Here is a 21,755-nt window from a genome sequence, read left to right as displayed (position 1 = left end):
TATTTTTTTTTTTGATTAAATCTTGTATTTCTTTACTGAGTTTTTGAACTTTCTCTGTTTTATTCTGGATCGATTCGTCTGCTACTGATAGTATAGTATTCGTACAATTTTTGTTTAGTAGTTTTAGATTTGACTCTGTATGTATTTGTTCAATGTGTCCTGTATAATTTTGTTTATATTTGATCCTTTTGTTTCAGTTCGTCTACATTTGCCATTTTCGATAAAGTACGACATAAACAATTAATGAATGTCCTGAAATCAAAGAAGATTGACTACAACGACCTCAGGATCATATCAAATTTATACTATAAACAGCGGCAAAAGTACGTGTCAACGAACAGCTGTCAGAAGAAATTGTAATAAGATGTGGAGTGAGACAGGGATGCGTATTGTCGCCAATTCTTTTTAATACCTACTCCGAAGAGATCCTGAAAAACGCTCTTGAGGGTGAAACACCTGGAATAAAGGTAAATGGAGTTCCCATTAACAACATTAGATATGCGGACGACACTGTGATCTTAGCCGAAAATATTGAAGATCTTCAGAGACTGGTGACCAGAATAGCGGAGTATGGAAAAGAATATGGTCTAACAATGAATGTCAAGAAGACGAAATTTATGAGAATATCGAAAACTCAAATAAATAACGAGAATTTTCTAATAAACGGAACCAACGTCGAACAAGTGGACAAATATGCATATCTGGGAACAATGATTAACTCCACAAATGATTACATTCAGGAGATCAAAATCAGAATAGAAAAGGCTAGACCAAATTTCAACAAAATGAGAAGAGTGCTATGTACAAGGGATTTAAAATTGGAACTAAGAGTTAGGTTGGCGAGGTGCTATGTTTTTTCGACTTTATTTTATGGAATGGAATCTTGGACCTTGAATGCGACATCAATGAAAAAACTGGAATCATTCGAGCTGTGGGTGTATAGAAGAATTCTGAAAATATCGTGGACAGAACACGTCACAAACAAAGAGGTTCTGAGAAGGATGAATAAAGAAATAGAAATTTTAAATATAATTAAAACAAGAAAATTGAATATCTCGGACATATTATATGTGGAGAGAAATACACCTTGCTCCAACTGATTATGCAGGGAAAGATCCAAGGAAAGAGAAGCATAGGGAAGCGTAGAATGTCATGGCTGCGCAACCTGAGAGAGTGGTACGGATGTACATCAAATGAACTTTTCAGAGCAGCCGTCTCAAAAGTCCGAATAGCTATGATGATTGCCGACCTCCGCCGCGGAGATGGCACTTAAAGAAGAAGACATTTGCCAATTTTTGCCTACTATCTATAGGTTTTCTTCTTTTGGTTGTGGTATTTAATTATACGACTTGCTTTTTCTCTATTTTTGGTATTCTTTATCAAACTATTCTGCTCTCGCTAACCTTTGTTTCACCTATTTTTTTTTGTATCGAGATTATTTCCAGCGGCTTCTTATATGCTTTTTGTACAGGCATTCCATTACACATTTCGCAAATTTAGAAATACCGAAAACTGATATACCTTCTCTATTCTCATGATGTGTCTATACCATCTAATTTATTGTGTTATAATTTATAATTGGTCTTATGGTCGTTTTGTAGATTTTCATTTTCGTGTTTTTGCTTATCTCCTTATCTCTAAACATTTTTTTATTTCTATAAAACGCTGTATTTCCCGCTTGAATTCATCTTTTTATATCTACACTTTCATTTCTTCTGTTGACTATTACTACCAAATATTTGAATGTTTCAACCTCTTTGAAACTGTGTGCATCTATTGTCAGTTCTGTCATTTGTAACCTCCTTGTTTTGGGATTGTCACTGTAATTCCCTTCTTCCATTCTTCGGGCATTATTTCTTTGTCCATATATTCTGTATTAGTTCATAAATCTGTCTGTATAGTGCCTCCCCATCGCATTTTATAAGTTTTGCATATATTTTATAAGTTTTGCATATATTTTGTCTTCTCCCGCACATATTTTGTCTTTTAAGTTTGTACAAAACTAGGGATATGTTTGTAATAAAGATTTTACTATCTAGAATGTTGATAGATGAACAAGAAGATGTACTTTAGCTCTGTTCTTCCATGTTTGTAAACGTAGCAGCCAATAATGCCTTTATTATATTTAAATCCAACACAAACAATATAAAACCGATTCAAATCAGAATATGTTTGAAACAATTTACAAAAAAACTGGTAAAAAATCATCCAATAACTTACAGTTGTTCTTTTTAACATAACTTAAAAAATTTACGAAAGCGTATTCGACTTTCGACTTCGACAGCAATAAAATATATTTGAAAACGTTCTGTTTCAACCTATAATGTGGAACATACCGATAGAGATCTGGAAATTGTCAAAGAAGGAAAACAATTTGTTAAATGTAGTAAATTTTATACCAACGAATGTACGCTATATTTGTTCGTAATGCTTTTATTTGTAAAGCTTATAAGTATATATCGATACGTCAGTTCCAGACTATTACAAGTCCGAATTTTTTGATTTTGAGTTAAATATGAAGAAATGTGCCTAATCATCGTTTCTATCAGTTCCAAAGACTTACAAGTCGATTGGATATAAAACAAATCCATAAAATCAAATATTCTACTTTGGAAATTAAAAAAAATATCAGTTTTGTCAGTTTCATACGATTACATTTCGAAATAGTATGCTACGAATCCAAAATTTATGTTTAGTCTCTCAATTCCAAACAATGACAACTCGGAATATTACGGTCTGGAACTGGCAACACTGGCACTGTCATTCCGATGCTGCCCAATTATTGAAGGTCGAAGTGTGTTGTTTTGAGTTTTCTTTCATGGTCTAGTCTAAGCTTTATAGTGTTTAGTGTTCACAATTTTGTGAGATTATTGTTATTTCTAAATCTTTTATTTAAAACTTGGACATCCCGAAGTGGAAACGAAATATCGGAAGAACTGCTTACATGTTATCCCTTGTAAATGGAGAAAAATACATCGCGGTAAGTAACACGTGTATTTTTTTGCTTTCATTGAGCAATTGTTTTAAATAACGTCCTTTTTAAACTAACTTAAAAAATTAACTGGTAATATTTAGATACTTAGAGGATCAACACACTTTTTGATAATTTTCTTTTTCACGTAACTAAATATCACTGTTCTAATGCCGATTGCAATGGAAATGCACAGAAATAAGATATTTTTCTAGTTTAATTTTCACTATTTTCAATGGCAACAGTTTTCACACTCTTTTTTTTAGCATATAAGTACATAGGATGTCTATCTCTCTCTTCTTTCGTTCTTTCTAAAATGGCTTGTTTGGTCTGTTGAAGTGAATGATCATGATGACATATAGCTTTACAATGTTGCCAGAATTGTTTCAATTTCCCTTAGAAAAGTAAAACTTACTGAACCACGGGGGAAAGACTGTTGCAGAATGCCAACAATGAAACAATACATGTAAATTAACGTAAAAATACATATTTAGGATAGTACGTTTATCAGCATTCTGCTCTACGAACATACCTTACTAACGATCACAACAACCTTAAATATTTAAAATAAACGGATCTTTACAGAGCATGTCTATAAAATAAAAATATAGTTGAGCAGGCATTTCCCTTGCCATTTAACAATGTTTTAAAATTGTTTTTGATCACTCCACCTCCCATAATTTTTAGCATATTATTATGTTCTTTGAACTGTGTCAAAATTGTAAACAGAGAATCCTTTAGGTTAGACTATTGTTTTTAAGGTGTTAAAAGAAAAAAATCATAAAAAGTGGGTTGGATCTGCTGGTAAAATTTTCCCTCTTTTTTATGCTAAAAATTCTGTTCATTATTTTCAGCCCTGCCCATTGGCGACAACACCAGATGAATGGAACAGAGTTTCATCATCAGTGGAGCTCACAGAAGCAAACAAGTTTATGCCAAACACAGACATGTACATCGATATTGAGGTACTTAAACTAGACATTAAAATGTTCACTTATTTTTTGTTTTTAATATATAATAGACTTTCTAAATCTTCATCACAAATAAATGCCCAGCCGTATGGTGCTGATCACTTGATACAACTTGAAATTAAATTTACAATTTTAACTCTAGAATTATAACAACGAAAAAATGATTTACGTAATAAACAATAAGGAAATACCTACAATACCGTTAAGGTTTTACACCTGTTGATAGGAAAACGATTAAGTAAATTTAGTTGTTAACTCATAGCACCACAAAAAAGGGCCTAGGTCACTAATCCGAGATAATTGTTACTGACAGGTCCGTTTTTACCTTATGTATGTGTAATTTGAGATTTATAATTCTTGACTTTGTTTCAGAGTTCCCTGAGTGATGCAACCTACACAGAGTTAAAAAAGTTGAGATCAGCTGCCCGTCAATGACTCCAGCTTCTAATTCCCAAACTCTGTGCAACTCTGACGTCTTCATTCCTGAGAGTCCTTATGAATCATCAGATGCGTATGAATCATCAGACGAGATCTCCAATACTCCGCATACAGTACGAAAGCAGATCTTCAACACTCCATCGCCACCACCACAATCAGCACACATGCACAACCCTAATACTCCGTCGCCGCCACCACCACATGCAGTACAGACGCAGATCTCCAATACTCCTTCATCACCACCGCATGCAGTACTGACTAAGAACTCCAATACTCCGTCGCCACCACCAAATGCATTACAGACACAAGAGAGAGAACAAGAAAATACTGACCAAACAAATGAACCTACAAAAACTCGAAAACGGCTTAGAAACTCTAAAAATTGGGCTAAAAATATAAAAAAAAAATAAAAGGAATCATGGTGAGGCATATGTCAATTCTACAGGGAAAGATGTTCAAGATAGACAAGTAAGAGATGCCTGTACTGATAAGTGCCGTCTAAAATGTAAAACCAAAATTGATGACGAGACGAGACAAAAAGTGCATAAAAGCTACTGGAACCTAGGAGACATCAATCGTCAACGTGATTTCCTGGTAAAAAGCATGCAGCCCGTAATACCAAAGTATTCGATGATAAAGCCAGAAAGCACACGGACAAACAATTTTGCATATTATTTTGATATAAACCACGTCAAAGTGAAAGTATGTAAGTTATATTTTATGAACACACTAGATATAAATAGCGCTGTAATTTCAACAGCCCAAAAAAAGAAGACTGACGAAGGATTTGTTGACAAAGACAACAGAGGAGGTAATCCCAATGCGGGGAGACCAAGGATTCACGAGGATGTCAAGAATTTTGCTCGAAGGCATATCGAATCTTTTCCAATAATGGATTCCCATTATTGTAGAGCTCGAACAGAACGGAAATATTTACAAGGCGACTTGAATCTGACGGAGATGTACAGACAATACTGTATAAAATGTACTGAGGAAAATAAAATGCAAATGAAAAAACATCTTTATGAATCCATATTTAATACCGAATATAATATATCTTTTTTTACTCCAAAAAAAGATGCATGCTGTACATGCATGAATTACGAAAATTTGAACGCAGATGAAAAAATTGCTCAACACGAGAACTTCAATGTACATATTCAGGAAAAAAAGAGGAGTCGTATTGAAAAAGACAATGACGTCAAAAATTCATCGAAAGATACGACGGTGAGCTGTTTCGATCTTCAAGCGGTGCAAACAATTCCAGAGGGCAGCAGAAGTGACTTCTTCTACAAGAGGAGATTATCATGTTATAATTTCACCATATATGACATTAAGAAAAAAGCTGGATTCAGTTACTTCTGGCACGAAGGAGTAGCTCGTCGCGGAGTAAATGAAATAGGGAGCTGCACCTTGAATTATTTGAAAGAAAATCCAACAAATAAAATTGTATTCTATTCTGACAACTGTCCCGGGCAAAATAAAAATAAATTCATTGTGGTCCTATTTATGTTTTGTGTGAGGAATCTGGAAATTAAATCGATTACTCACAAATTTTTCGTGGTCGGGCATTCGCAGAACGAAGGAGATGCAATGCATGCTCTGATAGAGCGACAAAAAAAAAGAGCTCTCAAGGCTGGACCATTGTACGTGCCAACACAACTCTTGCCAATAATCTCCCTGGCTAAAAAGACCGGCCAACCATACACCACCAAGGAAATGGTAGACTTCTATGACATAAAGTCCTTGGTGATGAAAGGGGACAATTTCACCATAAATGAGGACGGTGCAGCAGTTAAGTGGAATGATATTCATATAATAGAAATACGGAAAGAGAGTCCACATCTGATTCTGTACAAGAATTCATTTGCTGATGAGAATTTTAAAATTATAAACACCCGTAGAAGAACTCGGCGACAAACAGAAATGTCAACACTGAAACCAGCGTATACTCAGCCACCGGGCGTTACTGCAGCAAAAAAGAAAGATTTACTATCACTATGCAAGACTGGAGCGATTCCAAGACCTTACTGGGACTTCTACAATAGCCTATCTACCAATGAAAGACCGACGGAAGAAGATTCAGACTGATTGAATAATTTTTTAAATAAAGTATTAAACCTAGATGCAGTTTTCTTCTTTTCTTGTTAGCGATGTTTAAAACAGACTTTCTTGGTTCACAGATTGGGGTATGGGTCTCTCCCACTGACTTGGGTTATTAGTCATGCTCTTCGTGGTCATTAACTATATTGCAAGAGGAAAACCCGATAGCACGATGGGAGGCGGGACCGAGGTTCGAACCCAGAACCTCCGGATTACGAATTTCCTATGCTAGCCATTACACTACCGGTGCTTTGCTAGCGTACTGCCCTCTTAATACTTTAAGGAACAACCCACCAAGTAGTGTTGTTGTGTCTCCCCATTGTTTGGGAGGTTCGCAGAGACCTGTGCCCCTCAGTGAGGGTATAAATGGAGTAAAAAAAGGTTGCTCGATAGAAATTTTTGTACTATTGTTAGTCACTCGTACACAAACCTATGAATACGTGTCAAAATTACTCTGCAAATTGGTAAAAATGTCAGTTCCAAACGCTAACAACTCTTAATAATCTTAAATTTGCTCTGCAAATTGGTAAAAATATCAGTTCCAAACGCTAACAACTCTTAATAATCTTAAATAACATTAACCCTTAACTTGGCGCGCACATAACCGCTGTAAGAAAAGTGTTATTGCTTACTGAATATTATCTTTAGAGGGCTCCATTTTTAGAGTCAATTACATTTTTGTTTCTATTTTAATTTTTTTGACATTTTATTGACATTGTATCTCATAAGATACACTGCTAGGCGTACCGTACATTACAATGTATCTCGCAAGACACATTGCCAGGAATACTATAAAACAAGTACTGATGACCAATAGATACATTGCCAGGTTATTAGAAAAATACCTCCGTATCTAGAAAGATACATTGCAAAGATGTATATTTGTCGTTTGGACCAATATATTAAATAATATTGGGTCATTGAATTAAATGAAAATTATCAAATTTTCACAAAAATCGGTGTTCGGCGTACAGCAAAACAAAAAGTCTAACGCAGCAGTTTAAAATTCTAGATGAATCTGCGGCTTAGAATAGAATATGCTGGTGTCTGATCGGCCTATGGTGGAGCAGCTTGCGGCTCGGTGATACTCCTCCATAGATCCCTACCGGACTGGATATATATATATATATATATATATATATATATATATATATATATATATATATATATATAATCAAATTTTCACAAAATATAATAAAAACATTAAGCAAATCTACAATTGTTTCGCTAAAAGTCTTTAGCATTTTCAAGACTTTTAGCAAAACAATTGTAGATTTGTTTAATGTTTTCATTACATTTTGTGGTACTGTGTTTGACTTCAATTATTATGAACAGATACCATAAAGTAGGGGTTTAAACCATAAACATAATATTGGATCAATTAATATCAATCATTTACATTTAAAAATTATAAATAAACTACAAAGATGATCAAACATTTATTTTTACAGCTTAAATTCAAAACTTCAAATAAAACTTGGAACACTCAAAAAATAAAAGTAAAAAGTAATAATTATCAGTTGTTAAAAAATAAAAAAAATTAGTTATGAAAATCATAAAAACAATTACGGGATTCCACTAAACATAACCTCGCTTTACATTTTAAACAACTCATAGTTGTTTGTCCTTTGCAACAGTTTCGACATCGTCCTTTGGTTGTAAAAGTTGGAAAGTGTCCAAAAAGATCTTTTCTAACATCTTCTCCAGGTATATTCTGGACGTGAGTACGAATCTTCTTTTTCGGTGTATTAATTCCGTCGGATCTCCTTTTTCTATTTTTCAATAGAAGGGAATCGACAAGCAATATTCTAAATTCCTTTAGACCCATACCATTTTCTTCGTCCTCCAGGAAATTATTATCTCTGCAATATAAAAGCCAAGCGTTATTGACACATATATCCAGTATTTGGGAAAAAATTTGAAAGATACCACCTGTGGCTTTTAAAAGGTATTCGATAAAGCGCAACTAGCATATCTGCCAAATCTACGCCACCCATATGTGCATTGTAATGCTTGATAATTAATGGACAGGGTATTTCAATTTTCTTATATAATATACCAAATGTTTTTATCACATTTCTGTTAATCCTCTAATGGACAAAGTATCTAATAAGATACAATTAGTATTTGACCGTATACCTGGTAATGTATCCAAAAAGATACTTATTCTATTTTCGTCAGTACCTGCCAATGTATACCCCAGGATACTAACTAACTTGTTGCTTAACTGGCAATGTGTCTTAGGAGATACTACTTTTCAAAATAATCCTATCTGTTTGTTTATAGACAAATCATGAATATTATTTTATACAATTATTTGCTGAAGACCCAATTAACTATAATTATAGTTTACCAATCCATACAATAACTAATAACATATAAAAAATTAATTTACTTACCGAATGACACAAATTTGCACTTTCTTTGGAAGTCATTTTGAGCACGTCTACACAAAATACTCTCTGATTGTGGCAAAACTCTGTGTATGACATTCAAATTAATTTATTGGTTAGCTGAATGCTATAGGGAGAGGGTACGTTTAAAAGTTCGCGGCAAACTTAGTTTATGTAGAGGAAGTACATTTTAATAAATAACGTATCCTGGAGTACACACCGTCAAGTTAAGGGTTAATTGTGGTAATAAAATCATTTTTATTTTTATATCAAATTCAAACTGAAGTATAGTTCCATGGACTGTAATAATTTCAATAAAATCTGTCCACTACTAATAGATGACAATTAAACTTACAAAGCAACGCAAAACTTAATTTGCAATTATCTCCACAATTTGATTTTCAGACTTGTAATAGTCTGGAACTGAGGTATCGATATGTACATAAGATTTTGTGCTCAGACTTTGTTGACAGCGATTGATTTACTTACAAATAAAGTTCTTCTACATATTTTTTTAATATATATTTAGTATATTATAAATAGATTGTTTAACATTTACATAATTTAGTTTTTATCCATAGACGCATAAATAAAGATATATATCTTTATTAATACGTCCATGTTTTTATCGCTGATAAATAAGACGGGTCATATTATCCTCATGCGACTATTTATGTAATTCTTTTGTAACACGACTATTTAAGAGTTTTAAACAAATTCGAATCGTTTTGTTCTGTGACATATTTAACTTTACCCACCAAAAAGATACATAAACTATAACATATAACATATGGTCGCTCGACCAGTGAATGAACAAATAAGATAAGTTTTCAGTTAGAGGACTTGCAAATCGGTTTTACATTTGTTGCAGTAGCCAATAATTGTGTAAAGATAAAGTATAAACATTTCTCTGTTAGTAGGAACATTAAAAATTATGATAGACTTACTGCTTTTAACGAGTTTGCCGATTTTATATAAAAGTGTCAATAATTCCAGTAAATGAACGGACTCATCCAATTAATGAAAACTACAATAGCAGTAAATCAACATAGGTTTATTTCTTAAAAAGTTTTAATAATATAATTGTTTATGATTACTTAAGTAAATTTATTTCATATGTACTGCCTGCCTTTTGGCACCGAAAGAGCCAGTCCTTTAGGAATTCTCTTGTAGGGAAAAACAATCATTGGTGAGATTGACGTACCGTTAGCTGCATAATTACACAGTACTGTAATGGATTCTTTTGTGTCCGTTAAGTATTTAATAAGTTCTGAAAACCATTGCCTAATCCCATCCTCATTGACCGAAGCACGAGATTTGGAGATAATTTCTGTATTTCGTTTTGAAATTTCTGATTGCTTCTGAAGAAACAGCTTTAACCACTTATCTCCTGGTCGATCATCAGTAAAATAATTTTCTCTAGGGGATTCTTTAAGAACCTTTTGCATGGAATCCTTAACCTCATTGGGATGCATAGGATATCCCAATTTGGATTTTGCTACAATCCAATTTACTAATCTGTTTTCCTCGTAAGAACTCAACACTATAGAGGGTCCCATTCTTCGGATATAAGGCACTTTTCCCGTTAATTTATTATGCAAAGTGGATTTCGGTAAGCCATATTTAGAAGAAGCTTTATTTAAGGAAATTGTTTCGGCTTGAATTTCGTTGATTGCCGCGTTTAAAGCTTCCTCCGTGTATTTAAAACGTGAATATTTTGCAGCAATTTAAAAAAAATACTTTGTAATAATTGAATACCAGTAAATGAACACCTTTGAATGAATACCGTTCATTTACTGGTTTGCTAGCAAATACTTTAAATTAATATAGTTTAGGTTAGTTCACTTCTATTTAGGGTAAGTTTAAAGTCGATTTTTGCTTAAAAAAATAAATTTGTATAAAATGCAATGAGTGAACACAGTGTTCATTTACTGGATTTTTAGAAAATTTCAAACCAGTAATTGAACATGCGGACATTATACACTATTTAAAATATTTAAAACATAGTCTGGTTTTTAAACTAAATAATTATGTGTATAGTAAGCCGTAAAGTGTCCACCGTTCTAATATTTCTGTAAATTATAAAATTATAAGCTTAGAAAACAACACGTGCTTACAGTACTTACTATACAAGGATGATACAAAATGGCCACTTGTTGACACCTTCACACTTCAACGGTTTTTATTAAACTATTTTACTAATTCGTATCTCCGCTAGTTAATGAACTGTATTAAGAAGATACTTGCGCAACATGTTAAAAAGAGACGAAGGAGCTTCTACGTCGCGTATTGTTATTTTTATAGAAATTTAACAGACTGTTCATTTATTAGATGTTGTTCAATCATTGATCGATTGACCCTATACTCTGACAACATCTTTAGAGAGGCCTTGGATTAATTAGAAGATGGGATTGCTGTAAATGGTCAACTTATAAACAATATTAGATATATGCAGACGATACAGTGTTGCTGGCAGATAGTGCGCAGGGGCTCCTAAGGATGATGGATAACATTGTAGAAACATGTAACAAATACGGCCTAAAACTAAATTGCAAGAAGACAAAAATAATTATCGTTAGTAAGAACACCAACATAAACACCCAAATTACAATAGGCGATACACCGTTAGAAAGAGTGGAAAAATATGCTATTTGGGCTGCAATATTAAGGATACTTGGGATCACAGCTACGAAATAAAAACTCGTATTGAAAAACCCAGAAGCTCTTTCAACAGCCTTAGGAAGATTCTTTGCAACTTATCTTTAAGTATCAATATACGCATAAGAATTCTTAGATGTTACGTCTTTAGTGTCCTCCTCTATGGAGTAGAAAGCAGGAGCCTTACAGAAGATGCCATAAAACGATTAGATTTAAAATGTGGTGCTACCGACGTGATGGTCTCATAATATACAACACACAAGTAATATAACTATTCTCCAGAGGCTAAGAAAAGACAAAGAAATTATTAACACTGTTACATGTTCGTTCCAGTTTTTTTTCTTGTTTTTATTCACCTGTTAATATTTTTAATTTTGCATTGTTTGCGTATACTTCTGTTGGTTTGTCTGTCTCTTAATGATATGCCCGCTATTGATCTTAATACTTTCATTTCGATATTGTTGATTTGTTGTTTCGTCTTTCTTGTATCGGTCCTTGTCTCCGCTGCATATGTTAGGATTGGTTTTACTGTTGTCTTGTATACTTCCATTTTGCTTTCCGTGGTCAGATATTTGTTTCTCCATATGGTTTCTCGGAAGCAACCACTTACTCTTGCCGCTTTTGATGCTTGCCTTGTGGTCTCTGTTCTTATATCCCTGTCACTAGTGATCTCTACTCCTAGGTAATTGAATTATATATTATATTATAATTTAACTAATTCATCTTATTATTAGCATATTCATTTTATCCTTGCCAATTTGCTATTTTTTATTTAATATTGTAATTAATATTGTTCTGAAGCTATTTTCTTGTGGCATTTTAAAGTAATTACTATTTAAATGGGAATAAGCCACAATTAAAGGTTAAAGTAAGTTTATTGACGTTTCAATTTTCACTTCGGAAATCGTTCTCAAAATACAAACATTAGTGATAGTTCTCAAAATACAAACTAATGTTTGTATTTTGAGAACGATTTTCGAAGTGGAAATTAAAACGTCAATAAACTTACTTTAACCTGTAATTGTGGTTTATTTCCATTTAAATAGTAATTAATATTGTAATTATTTTCAATCTTCATATGGCAAGAAAATATTTTAAAACCTATGCAGTCACTAACTTAAAAATTATTATGTGTTTTTTTGGCTTAATTCATACTTTTCCTATTCCTCCTTGTTGGGTGGAATTTTCTAAATCCTTTGGTGCACCACACATAAGGATAACAATGGCAGCAGCATAGCAGATATGCTTAAACAATAGCTACACCACAGCGGCCTCTATCCAGGCATCTCTACCAGCCTGTAAAGCCATCGTCTGAAGCCAACACCTACTTTCAACAAGTGATCGAACTGCACGAAGCCAACAGTATATGAAACAACAATGCCACAAGTATCACTTAAAAATCTTTCTGTAAAGCTATAGGCAAGATTTGTTCTGTATAAAAAAAAATTCAATTTTATGTTTTTTTATGTACAATAAATATGATTAGTTAATATCTTAGTTCATTTTTCACATTTACTTTTAAGATAAGAGATTCTCACACCCGAGAAACTGAGCTACACGAGGCCTAACACTTGGCTCCCATAACTTTCGGAGGTAGTTATATTGTTATATATTGGCACCCACCCTTTCTGATGGGTCGTTTTAAAATTATTACACTATTTTAAAGTGAAAATTGGTGATAAAAATAAATCCTGTGTTTGTGATACAGTATGTAATCAGCGTGTCGAGATTTTACGGATAACGGCGAATGAAATATATGATAAATTGTAAATACTGATAAAATAAAGTGGATTAACAAGAAGCTATAAGCAAAAGTGTTTACCTTAATTTGTAATCTACTAAAAGGTTACCGTAGATAGTCATTAATTAGTATATATAATTATTATAAATATTATACATACAACACAAATTTTAGTTTTGATTTTGTTCTTCGAGAGTTAGTTACGTCCCTGGATTATCTAATGTGTGACGGCATATAGAGAGATTATATATACCAGTGTTTAATTAGATTAAGAACTTTTTGTTTTTGTAGTTGTTACCATACTTGTATGTTCCTAATAAATAAATTTTGTTACGAAAATAATTTTTTAAAAATCCGTTCCAGGCTTTGACATTCGTAACTGGCGCAGTCAGTGGGATTTTTCAAAGTTTTATAGTGTTTTTGTCATCGAGTGCGATAGTCTGAGGACTAGTACAGAGCGTCCGGCGTATTTTTAAGGGTATAAGGCGGTTAATTATCGCCCTGAGGCGACATTTTTAAGTTAACGCCATTCATGACTGGCGCAGTCATTTGGATTTTTTCAAATTGTACAGTGTTCGTGTCAACCTTGCCGAATTTCGTGTGCAATTTTTCTTTTTAAAGAATAACAAAAAAAATCCACGTGTCGGGCACGGTAACACCCAAACGTCCAGGGCTAGAAACAAACATTGTTCAAAACCCATTATAAAAGCCAAGACCAGGGAGAAGAACCAGCATTGTCCAGAATCCTATTGGTGCAGACGGAAGAACAAAAATATTCTGAAGTCTATAGAGAATGAAAATATTTATATTTTTCGTCGGAATCTTCGGAGCAGTCAACTCCATCAACGCAAGAGACAACTTGGTCAAGTTTGAAGATGTAACTTCATATCCAGGACTCGTACTCATGCCTGTAATTACGTTATAGAATAAAATAGAAGAGCAAATATATCAAATTAATCCACCTTTGCATAAGGAAGAAAAGAGATTAAAAAGAGGACTTCTAAATCCTCTAGAAACAATAATAAAATGTCACAGGAAATATGGACCAGGAAGACGCACAAAGAATAGAAAACGAAATAAAACAATTCGAAGATAATAAAAATAACCTAAAAGTCAATTCCCTAAGACAAATATCTTTATTGCAAGATTCTATAAATACTTTTAATAATGCTGTATTATAGAGAATATGTAATAACATATGACATAATGAATTCATTTTAAAATCAAAAATTTAGGCTATAGAGAATAAATTAGCTTTATTTGAAAAAAGTATGTACACAGATATTCAGTCATTTATAGTAATAAATCAAATTACTTTACTTTATCAAACAATGTATGATATTTTTGAGAAAGTAGAAACTGCAATCTCGTTTGCCAAAATAAATACCTTGCACAATTCTATAGTAAATCCAGTTGAATTTTTAAATGAAATAAAGAAATTAAAATTTCAGAAAGAGTCAAAATTAATGCCCTTTGATACTACACTAGGAAAAATAATTTAGTACAAGAAAATAATAAATATTAAGAGCTATTCAGTAAATTCTATAATTACATTTGTATTAGAGATTCCGTTAGTTGAATCGGAAATATATGATTATTACCAACTATTCCCTATTCCTATTACTATAAATAACTCAAATTATCTTATTCATTCACCTTACAAACCTTTTCTTGCATTTAATGAATTTAACTATATCTATATGGAAGATATATGCACAGAAATAGACTCAGAAGAGTAAATATGTAAAGGAAGTAATAAACTAACGATAACCGAAGAAGCCCCTTGTGCAGTCCAGTTAATAAATTAAAAAAAAAAAGATATTGCCATGTGAACATTTCGAAGTAAAGATAAAGAAGATAAAATCTACAAGAATCAGCGACGGAAAATGGATAGTTACAGTTCCAGAAGACGAAATATCGAGTGCCCAAACTCAAAAGAAAATTTACCAATACATGGAAGCTACGTATTAGAATCAGTTTCCGAATGTACCGTGAAAATCAAGAATGAAGTCTTCCAAACAGAAAAAATTAGTAAAAGTCACTTTGCTCGTATAAATCTTTCAAAAGTTATTCTTTCTATTAATGTTTTCAAAACGAAAGTTTAAATTTTTCACCGATAAATCTTAATACAATTAACCTTAGAAAGACTAAAGATATATTACAAAAGTTAGAAACACAAAAATATATTTTAAAAGACAATGATTCAATTAATTTCAAACGAACAAGTTTTTGGACAATCTGTATATATATAATATTTTCATTTTAATTTCATATTATTTAACTAAATATTGTAAAACTGTGCGTCAAAGAAGACAAGAAGGAAGAAAACAAGAAGAAAAAAGAAAAGAAGAAACCCAAGCGTTTATTGTGTAAAGAAGCACACCCAAGGATACGCTTCTTTCTAAGGGCCGATGAGTTACGTCCTGGATTATCTAATGTGTGACGACATATAGAGAGACTATTATATACCAGTGTTCAATTAGATTAAGAGCTTTTTGTTTTTGTAGTTGTTACCATACTTGTACGTTCCTAATCCTAATAAATACATTTTGTTAGAAAAATAATTTTTTAAAAACCCGTTTTCGGCTTTGACATTTGTACCTCGAGTTCATTACCGAATATTTGATAAAGTTTGTTTATTTTCTTCTAAATAATTATTCTGTTGGTTTCAGCATTTCCTCTAGCGTTTTTGGTTTCAATGTCTTGGTTTAATTTAGTCTTTTTTTTTTGTTTTTATTGGTAATTCAAAAATAGTGTTTCATGTTGCACAGTTTGTTCGTTCAGTTGGGTTTGCTTCTGTTGGATGTCACTAATTTACTTCTTTAGTCACCTGATTGTTACTATTTTCAATAGGGTTCTCGCCTGCTTCTGTATTGTGAGGTATCGAAGTTGTATCACCTGATACAGATACCTTTGCTGGACAGTCTTTTCCTAAATGCTTGGTATTCTTGCATATATGGCAAGTATAATTATCTAAATATAAATATATTCTATATTATGTCTCCTTATGAGCGATAACGAAAGACTCGGGTAAAGTGTGGTTGGTTAAAGAGAATACAGTGGAACCTCGATTATCCGTCAGGGAACCGGACCAAGGGTATGACGGATAATCGAAAAGACGGTTAACAGATTAACAGAACATTAAAAAAAATTTAGAGTATAACTCTCAAATTTTATTTGTATGTTTTATTTGACAATATAAGAGGGAGTACAGTCGAATCAATTTGATTTAAAATATTCCGAAATCTTTGTTTGTTTTATTGTTACTTCACATTTTACAATGTCTTCTACGTCTAGCAAATCTACCTTATTTGCTTCTTCTTGCCGAAAATATCACTTGATGAATTGTTGTATGTCCGATGCAGCTTCTCTAGCTTCTTTACGCAAATCTTTGTGAGTTGCAATAGCATCATCAACGTCGCAACCATCAAAGTCTCTGTCAGCTTCTGAATCAGTTTCGTCCGCCTCTGTTGCCAGTTCAACGATTTCATTATCTGTCAGCAATCGATAGCCGTTTGCGCCCTCATCACATGTTAACCATTCGTTTATGTCATCTTTAGGCAACGAAAACAAAACAGTTGATTCAGCCATAACTTCATTTGCTACCGCATCACGCTCGGTTGTCACGGGGGCATTTTCATCTTGAGTTGATTCAGGCCATAATTTATTCCACGCTCTTTTCAGCGTTACTTCCGAAACATCAGCCCAAGCATCCACAGTATTGTCGACTGCGTTTTTTAAATTGTATGCTTTCCAGTATTCTGGCAAAGAATATTCCTCTTCCATAACTAGGTTTTGAATAAATTTTTTTCTGTATCTTCTTTTGAATGTTTTAATGACCGACTGATCCATTGGCTGTATCAATGATGTTGTGTTCGCAGGCAGAAAAGAGCACGTGATATTTTCATCGTCACTTTTGGCCAATGCAGGTGCATTGGCCAAAATGAGAATCGCCATTGGTGGCAAATTTGTTGCTTGCAAGTATTGTCGAACATCCATTATAAAAACTTTAAAAACAAGACGTTAGAAAAATAGATAAACAAATTTTGGTTTGCAGTACATACCTTTTTGAACCAGTCAGCGAATATTTCCTGGGACATCCATGCATTACGTTGTGCGTAGTAGTTAACGGAAAGCGCGTTCATATTAATGCCCTTGTAAAAACGTGGTCACCACTTGCATTTGAACATACCACTGCTGTGATTCGTTGCTTTTTGTTATAAATCCTGGTTTATATTTTTTAGACAGTGCAGCGAGTGTTTTCGTTGACAATGCTTTGTAGTTTAAACCAGTTTCATCCGCATTGAAGACTCGATCGCGTGTCAAACCATATTCATCGATCATATCTTGAAACTTTCTTTTATATTCGTCAACGACTTCATTACTTGCGGAACTCAAGTTTTCAACTACGATTTTCAGTTCCCGTATACCGTAGCAATTTTTGAACTTTTCCAACCAACCGCTGCTTCCTTTGAATGAAGGATTGTTATTCAATTTTATGTTAAAAAACAACGCTTTTTCGGTAACAATTGGTCCAGACAAAGGAACACCTTTGCTTCTTTTTTGAACGAACCAAAAATACAGAGTATTGTGTTGTGCCGTGTCGAGTGATTCATTTGTTGCTTTTTTTCATTGTCTATGTTTCATCCGGCCATCCAACGATTCCATTTGCAAAGCATACTTTTCAATTGCTTCAGCATTTTGCTTCAAATCATTGATTGTTGTTCTCGGAACATCATACTTGTTGCTCAATGCTACTAAGTGACACAATCAATGTTCGAATTTGAATCAAACTGAATTATGTTGACACACAAATAATAACTGTAATAATTACTGTGCTCTGCGTTTTTATTTTCGGCTTGCGATTCTAAAAATAAAATTCTAAAAGCACTGTATCATTAATCATTACCTATTTAAATTAAAATTTAGTCCAGAGCCCTAAATAAGAACAATACTTATTTACATAAAAAAATGCGGTGGTGGCATAACTTCACGTGTACATTTCAACGAATTTCGTTTGGCTTATCGCAATGATTAAACAAAATGAATTGATGACTAAAAAATTTTTACTTATATGTTGTCAATATAACTTATGTATGGACCCTGACGGTTAACAGAGGTGACGGTTAATAGAGAGACGGATAATCGAGGTTTCACTGTATGTAGGTTTGTCGCCTGAAGCTTAATATATGCTGAAATTCAGGACTTAAAATCCCTATCCGTAGAAACGATAAAGGTGACAAAAGGTTGACACCAAGTGCTTGCAATTCAGATTCTAAGATTAAGTGTGGACTAGATGAACATATGTAAGAGAGTACTAGTCGTTTGCTGTTATGATTAATTTGGAGTTTTTCGTGGTTGGTAACAAAATCATCCAATAATTTTTCATTTGCTAAGTAAATGCATATTCTGTTGTTGGATAGCTCTGAACAGAAAATAATATTAATTCGTAGAATTATTAGGCTTAAACTGTGAAGGTAATCTTCAATTTTGGTGTTGTCAATTGGAACGGACAACATAAACTACTGACAGCAAAAATGGGCATTAATTGGAAACATAACAAGACCCCCTCTACAGAAGAACCGTTGAACACTATAAGAGATAAACAATACACTATAGAACTACTCCAAGAACAATCAATAAGAGAACTATACCAACAACGTCTAGACCAAAAATTAATAGAATTTAGATACGGCAACATCGAAGAAATATACGAGCATATAAAGGCGAGTATAAAACAAGCAGCATTCGAAGCCCTTGGAGAAAAAGAACATATAACAAATAAACAGCACTATTATGAAATAAATGAACCAACAAAAAGAATAATTGAAGAAAAAAAGCAAGTACCTATACAGAAAATGGTTGACTACAAACAACGAAGAAATTTATAAATATAGAGATAGAATATAGAGAAAAAGATAGAGAAGTGAAAAAATCAATAACACAACAAAAGAATGAAGAATGGGAAAGAACCTGCTTAAATATTGAAACATACATAGGAGGTACAAGAACTTCGTAGCCATAGAAAGTACTGAGAGGATTGAAACAAAACTCAAAAGAAAAAATTAAATTGGGAAATATACAGGACAATGATGGAAGGACTATTACAAGGAACTGTTAACAGAACAAAGACCACAATTCATTGGAAAAGAAAACAGGCGAAGACAAAGCATATCCCCGCAACAAGAAGTAGAGATAACAGATAGGGAAATGAGAACGGCCATAAAAGCATTGCCAAAAATAAGAAAGCACCGGGACCTGGAGGCATCTCACCTGAGCTTATAAAATATGGATCAAAAAAATTACACCGGATGATACAATGGATATTTCAGAAAGCCATAGATGGAGAACAACTCCCAAAGGAATGGACGGAGGCATATATGACATCTATATTTAAGAAAGGAGATAGAAAACGATGTGAAAACTACAGAGGAATAAGCGTAATATCATCAATAGGAAGATTATATGGGAAGATACTGCGAGAAAAGATAGAGCAAGCAATAAAAGGCAAAATCGGCGAGGATCAGGCAGGCTTCACGGCAGGCAGATCATGCATAGACCACATATATACACTGGAACAACTGTTGGAAAAGAAAAAAGCAAAAAATAGAGATATACATTTGGCATTTGTAGACTTGAGAGAGGCGTATGACTCTGTACCAAGGTCAGAACTATGGGAGGCAATGTACAAATTAGAAATACAGACGGAACTCACAGAAGCTACAAAAGCTCTGTATAAAGAAAATAAAGTATCCATTAAAATGGGAACAACAAGAATCATAGGAGACTTCACCAGAACAAAAGGGCTCCTGCAGGGTTGTTCCACATCTCCAACCCTATTCAAAATAAACTTAGAGAAAGCCTTGACTACATGGAAAAGAAAATGCGAAGGCATGGGAGTACCGGTACGGAACGAATACCTATATACGTTAAGCTTTGCAGACGATCAAGTAGTGATTGCACAAGACCAAGACGACCTCAGCTACATGATGAAGAAACTACAAGAAGAATATACCAAGGCTGGCCTAGATATTAACCTCGCGAAAACAGAGTACCTATCTACAAGTGAAGAAGACATAGAAGATCTACAGATTGATGACAACGTAACAATCAAAGGAAAGGATAAATTCAAATACTTGGGGTTTATAATCACGAAAAAGGCAACAACAGAGGAAGAAATTACACAAAGATTAGGACAAACAAGAACAGCAATCCGACAACTTAACTCAGTATGGTGGGATAGACACCTAAATATGAAGACAAAAACACCGATTTATAAAACATTAGTGCGAAGTATTATGACTTATGGGGCTGAAAATTGGATCATAAACAAGAAAAACAGCAGTAAGATAGTAGCAACAGAGATGGAATGCCTGTGAAGATGCTGCAGAGTAACAAGAATGGATAGGAAAAGTAATGACGAAATAAAGCAAAGAACGTCAATAGAAACAGACATACTAACATACATAGAACAAAAAAGACTAAAGTGGTATGGACATGTAAGAAGAACTAGTGACAGCAGATGGATAAAGAGAATAACCGAATGGAGCCCCATAGGAAGGAGGAAAAGAGGACGACCCCAAAAATCCTGAAGGAACGAAGTAGACGACGCCATGAGTAAGAGAGGCCTAAACGATGGAGAATGGGACAACAGAGAGAGATGGAAACGGTTGAGCGACGGAAGGCAGTGATTACTGTAGAATCCCTGAATATATATACAATTGCTTGATTTCCTGATGGAAAAACATTGGCGGTTGGTTGTTTAGTTACGGAAGAAAGTAATTTTTATGCCATGATGTGGTTATTAATATTTTGTATGCCAAAATATTAATTAGTTGACGCCAGAAAATACTGGCCTATTTATTAAATTGTCGATATTATTATATTTAAATAAAGTAACCTTACCAATGTTTATCGTTAAGATACAACACATTCACAAAACGCGTTTTTAACTTTGACAAAAACAGAAAAACGAATAAGTAATTATAATAGAATATCGTGCTTACTCGTTGACTGTGCTGATAACACCGATATGCTTTTACATTTGGGTTCAATAGTTTGTAAAAAACATTTTGCTTAGTTCTTAGTTTATAAAATATATCGTTTCTCTATTGTATTCATATAGGTACAGCTCAGAAATGTTTAGCTGGAAGATAAAAAATAACGCCACAAATAAACTGCTTTAAAACAGCATAAAAATCCAAAAACTTTAATTGCTTAGTCTCGAAGTATCTACTTTCTTATATGAATACTGGCTTGGAAATCATTTTATTATGTAAATGCATGGAATTCCTACCTCCCACTTCTATAGTTGTTTATGAATTTTTTAGATAGGGGAAATTTGCGCTGTCGAAAAAAATTTTTTTATTGGAAAACTATATTAACTTATAATTACGGAATGATAAATATGCATGTAGTGTTATAAATAGTCAATATTCTAGATCAAATAAATTAGAAATTTATATGTGTATGTAAATATG

The 21,755-nt window shown here is 33.3% G+C and overlaps 2 protein-coding genes across 3 annotated transcripts in view; one reads left to right on the top strand and one right to left on the bottom strand.

Moving 5' to 3' along the window:
- Positions 1–21,431, bottom strand: part of LOC140447822 (2-Hydroxyacid oxidase 1-like) — a 36,655-nt gene extending 15,224 nt beyond the window's left edge. The window contains exon 1 of one of the 2 annotated variants that reach the window (XM_072540724.1): positions 21,282–21,431. The gene's annotated coding sequence lies outside the window, so the exon portion shown is untranslated. Of the gene's footprint in view, positions 1–11,002; positions 11,018–21,281 lie in introns of those variants that run through there. The other variant, XM_072540716.1, reaches the window with a different exon arrangement.
- LOC140438594 (uncharacterized) lies at positions 2,208–6,949 on the top strand. The gene is made up of 3 exons (XM_072528256.1): positions 2,208–2,980; positions 3,826–3,936; positions 4,315–6,949. The coding sequence occupies exon 3, from the start codon at positions 4,984–4,986 to the stop codon at positions 6,469–6,471; it is 1,488 nt and encodes a 495-aa protein (XP_072384357.1). The 5' UTR covers positions 2,208–2,980; positions 3,826–3,936; positions 4,315–4,983; the 3' UTR covers positions 6,472–6,949.
- Positions 21,432–21,755: the final 324 nt, after the last annotated feature.

The sequence above is a fragment of the Diabrotica undecimpunctata genome, chromosome 1 (assembly GCF_040954645.1).
Source record: "Diabrotica undecimpunctata isolate CICGRU chromosome 1, icDiaUnde3, whole genome shotgun sequence".
Taxonomy (NCBI): domain Eukaryota; kingdom Metazoa; phylum Arthropoda; class Insecta; order Coleoptera; family Chrysomelidae; genus Diabrotica; species Diabrotica undecimpunctata.
This window is presented reverse-complemented; position numbering and strand designations above follow the sequence as displayed.

Coding starts and splice junctions, on each gene's coding strand:
- LOC140438594 (XM_072528256.1), top strand. CDS start 4,984: ATGCAGCCCGTAATACCAAAGTATTCGATGATAAAGCCAGAAAGCACA.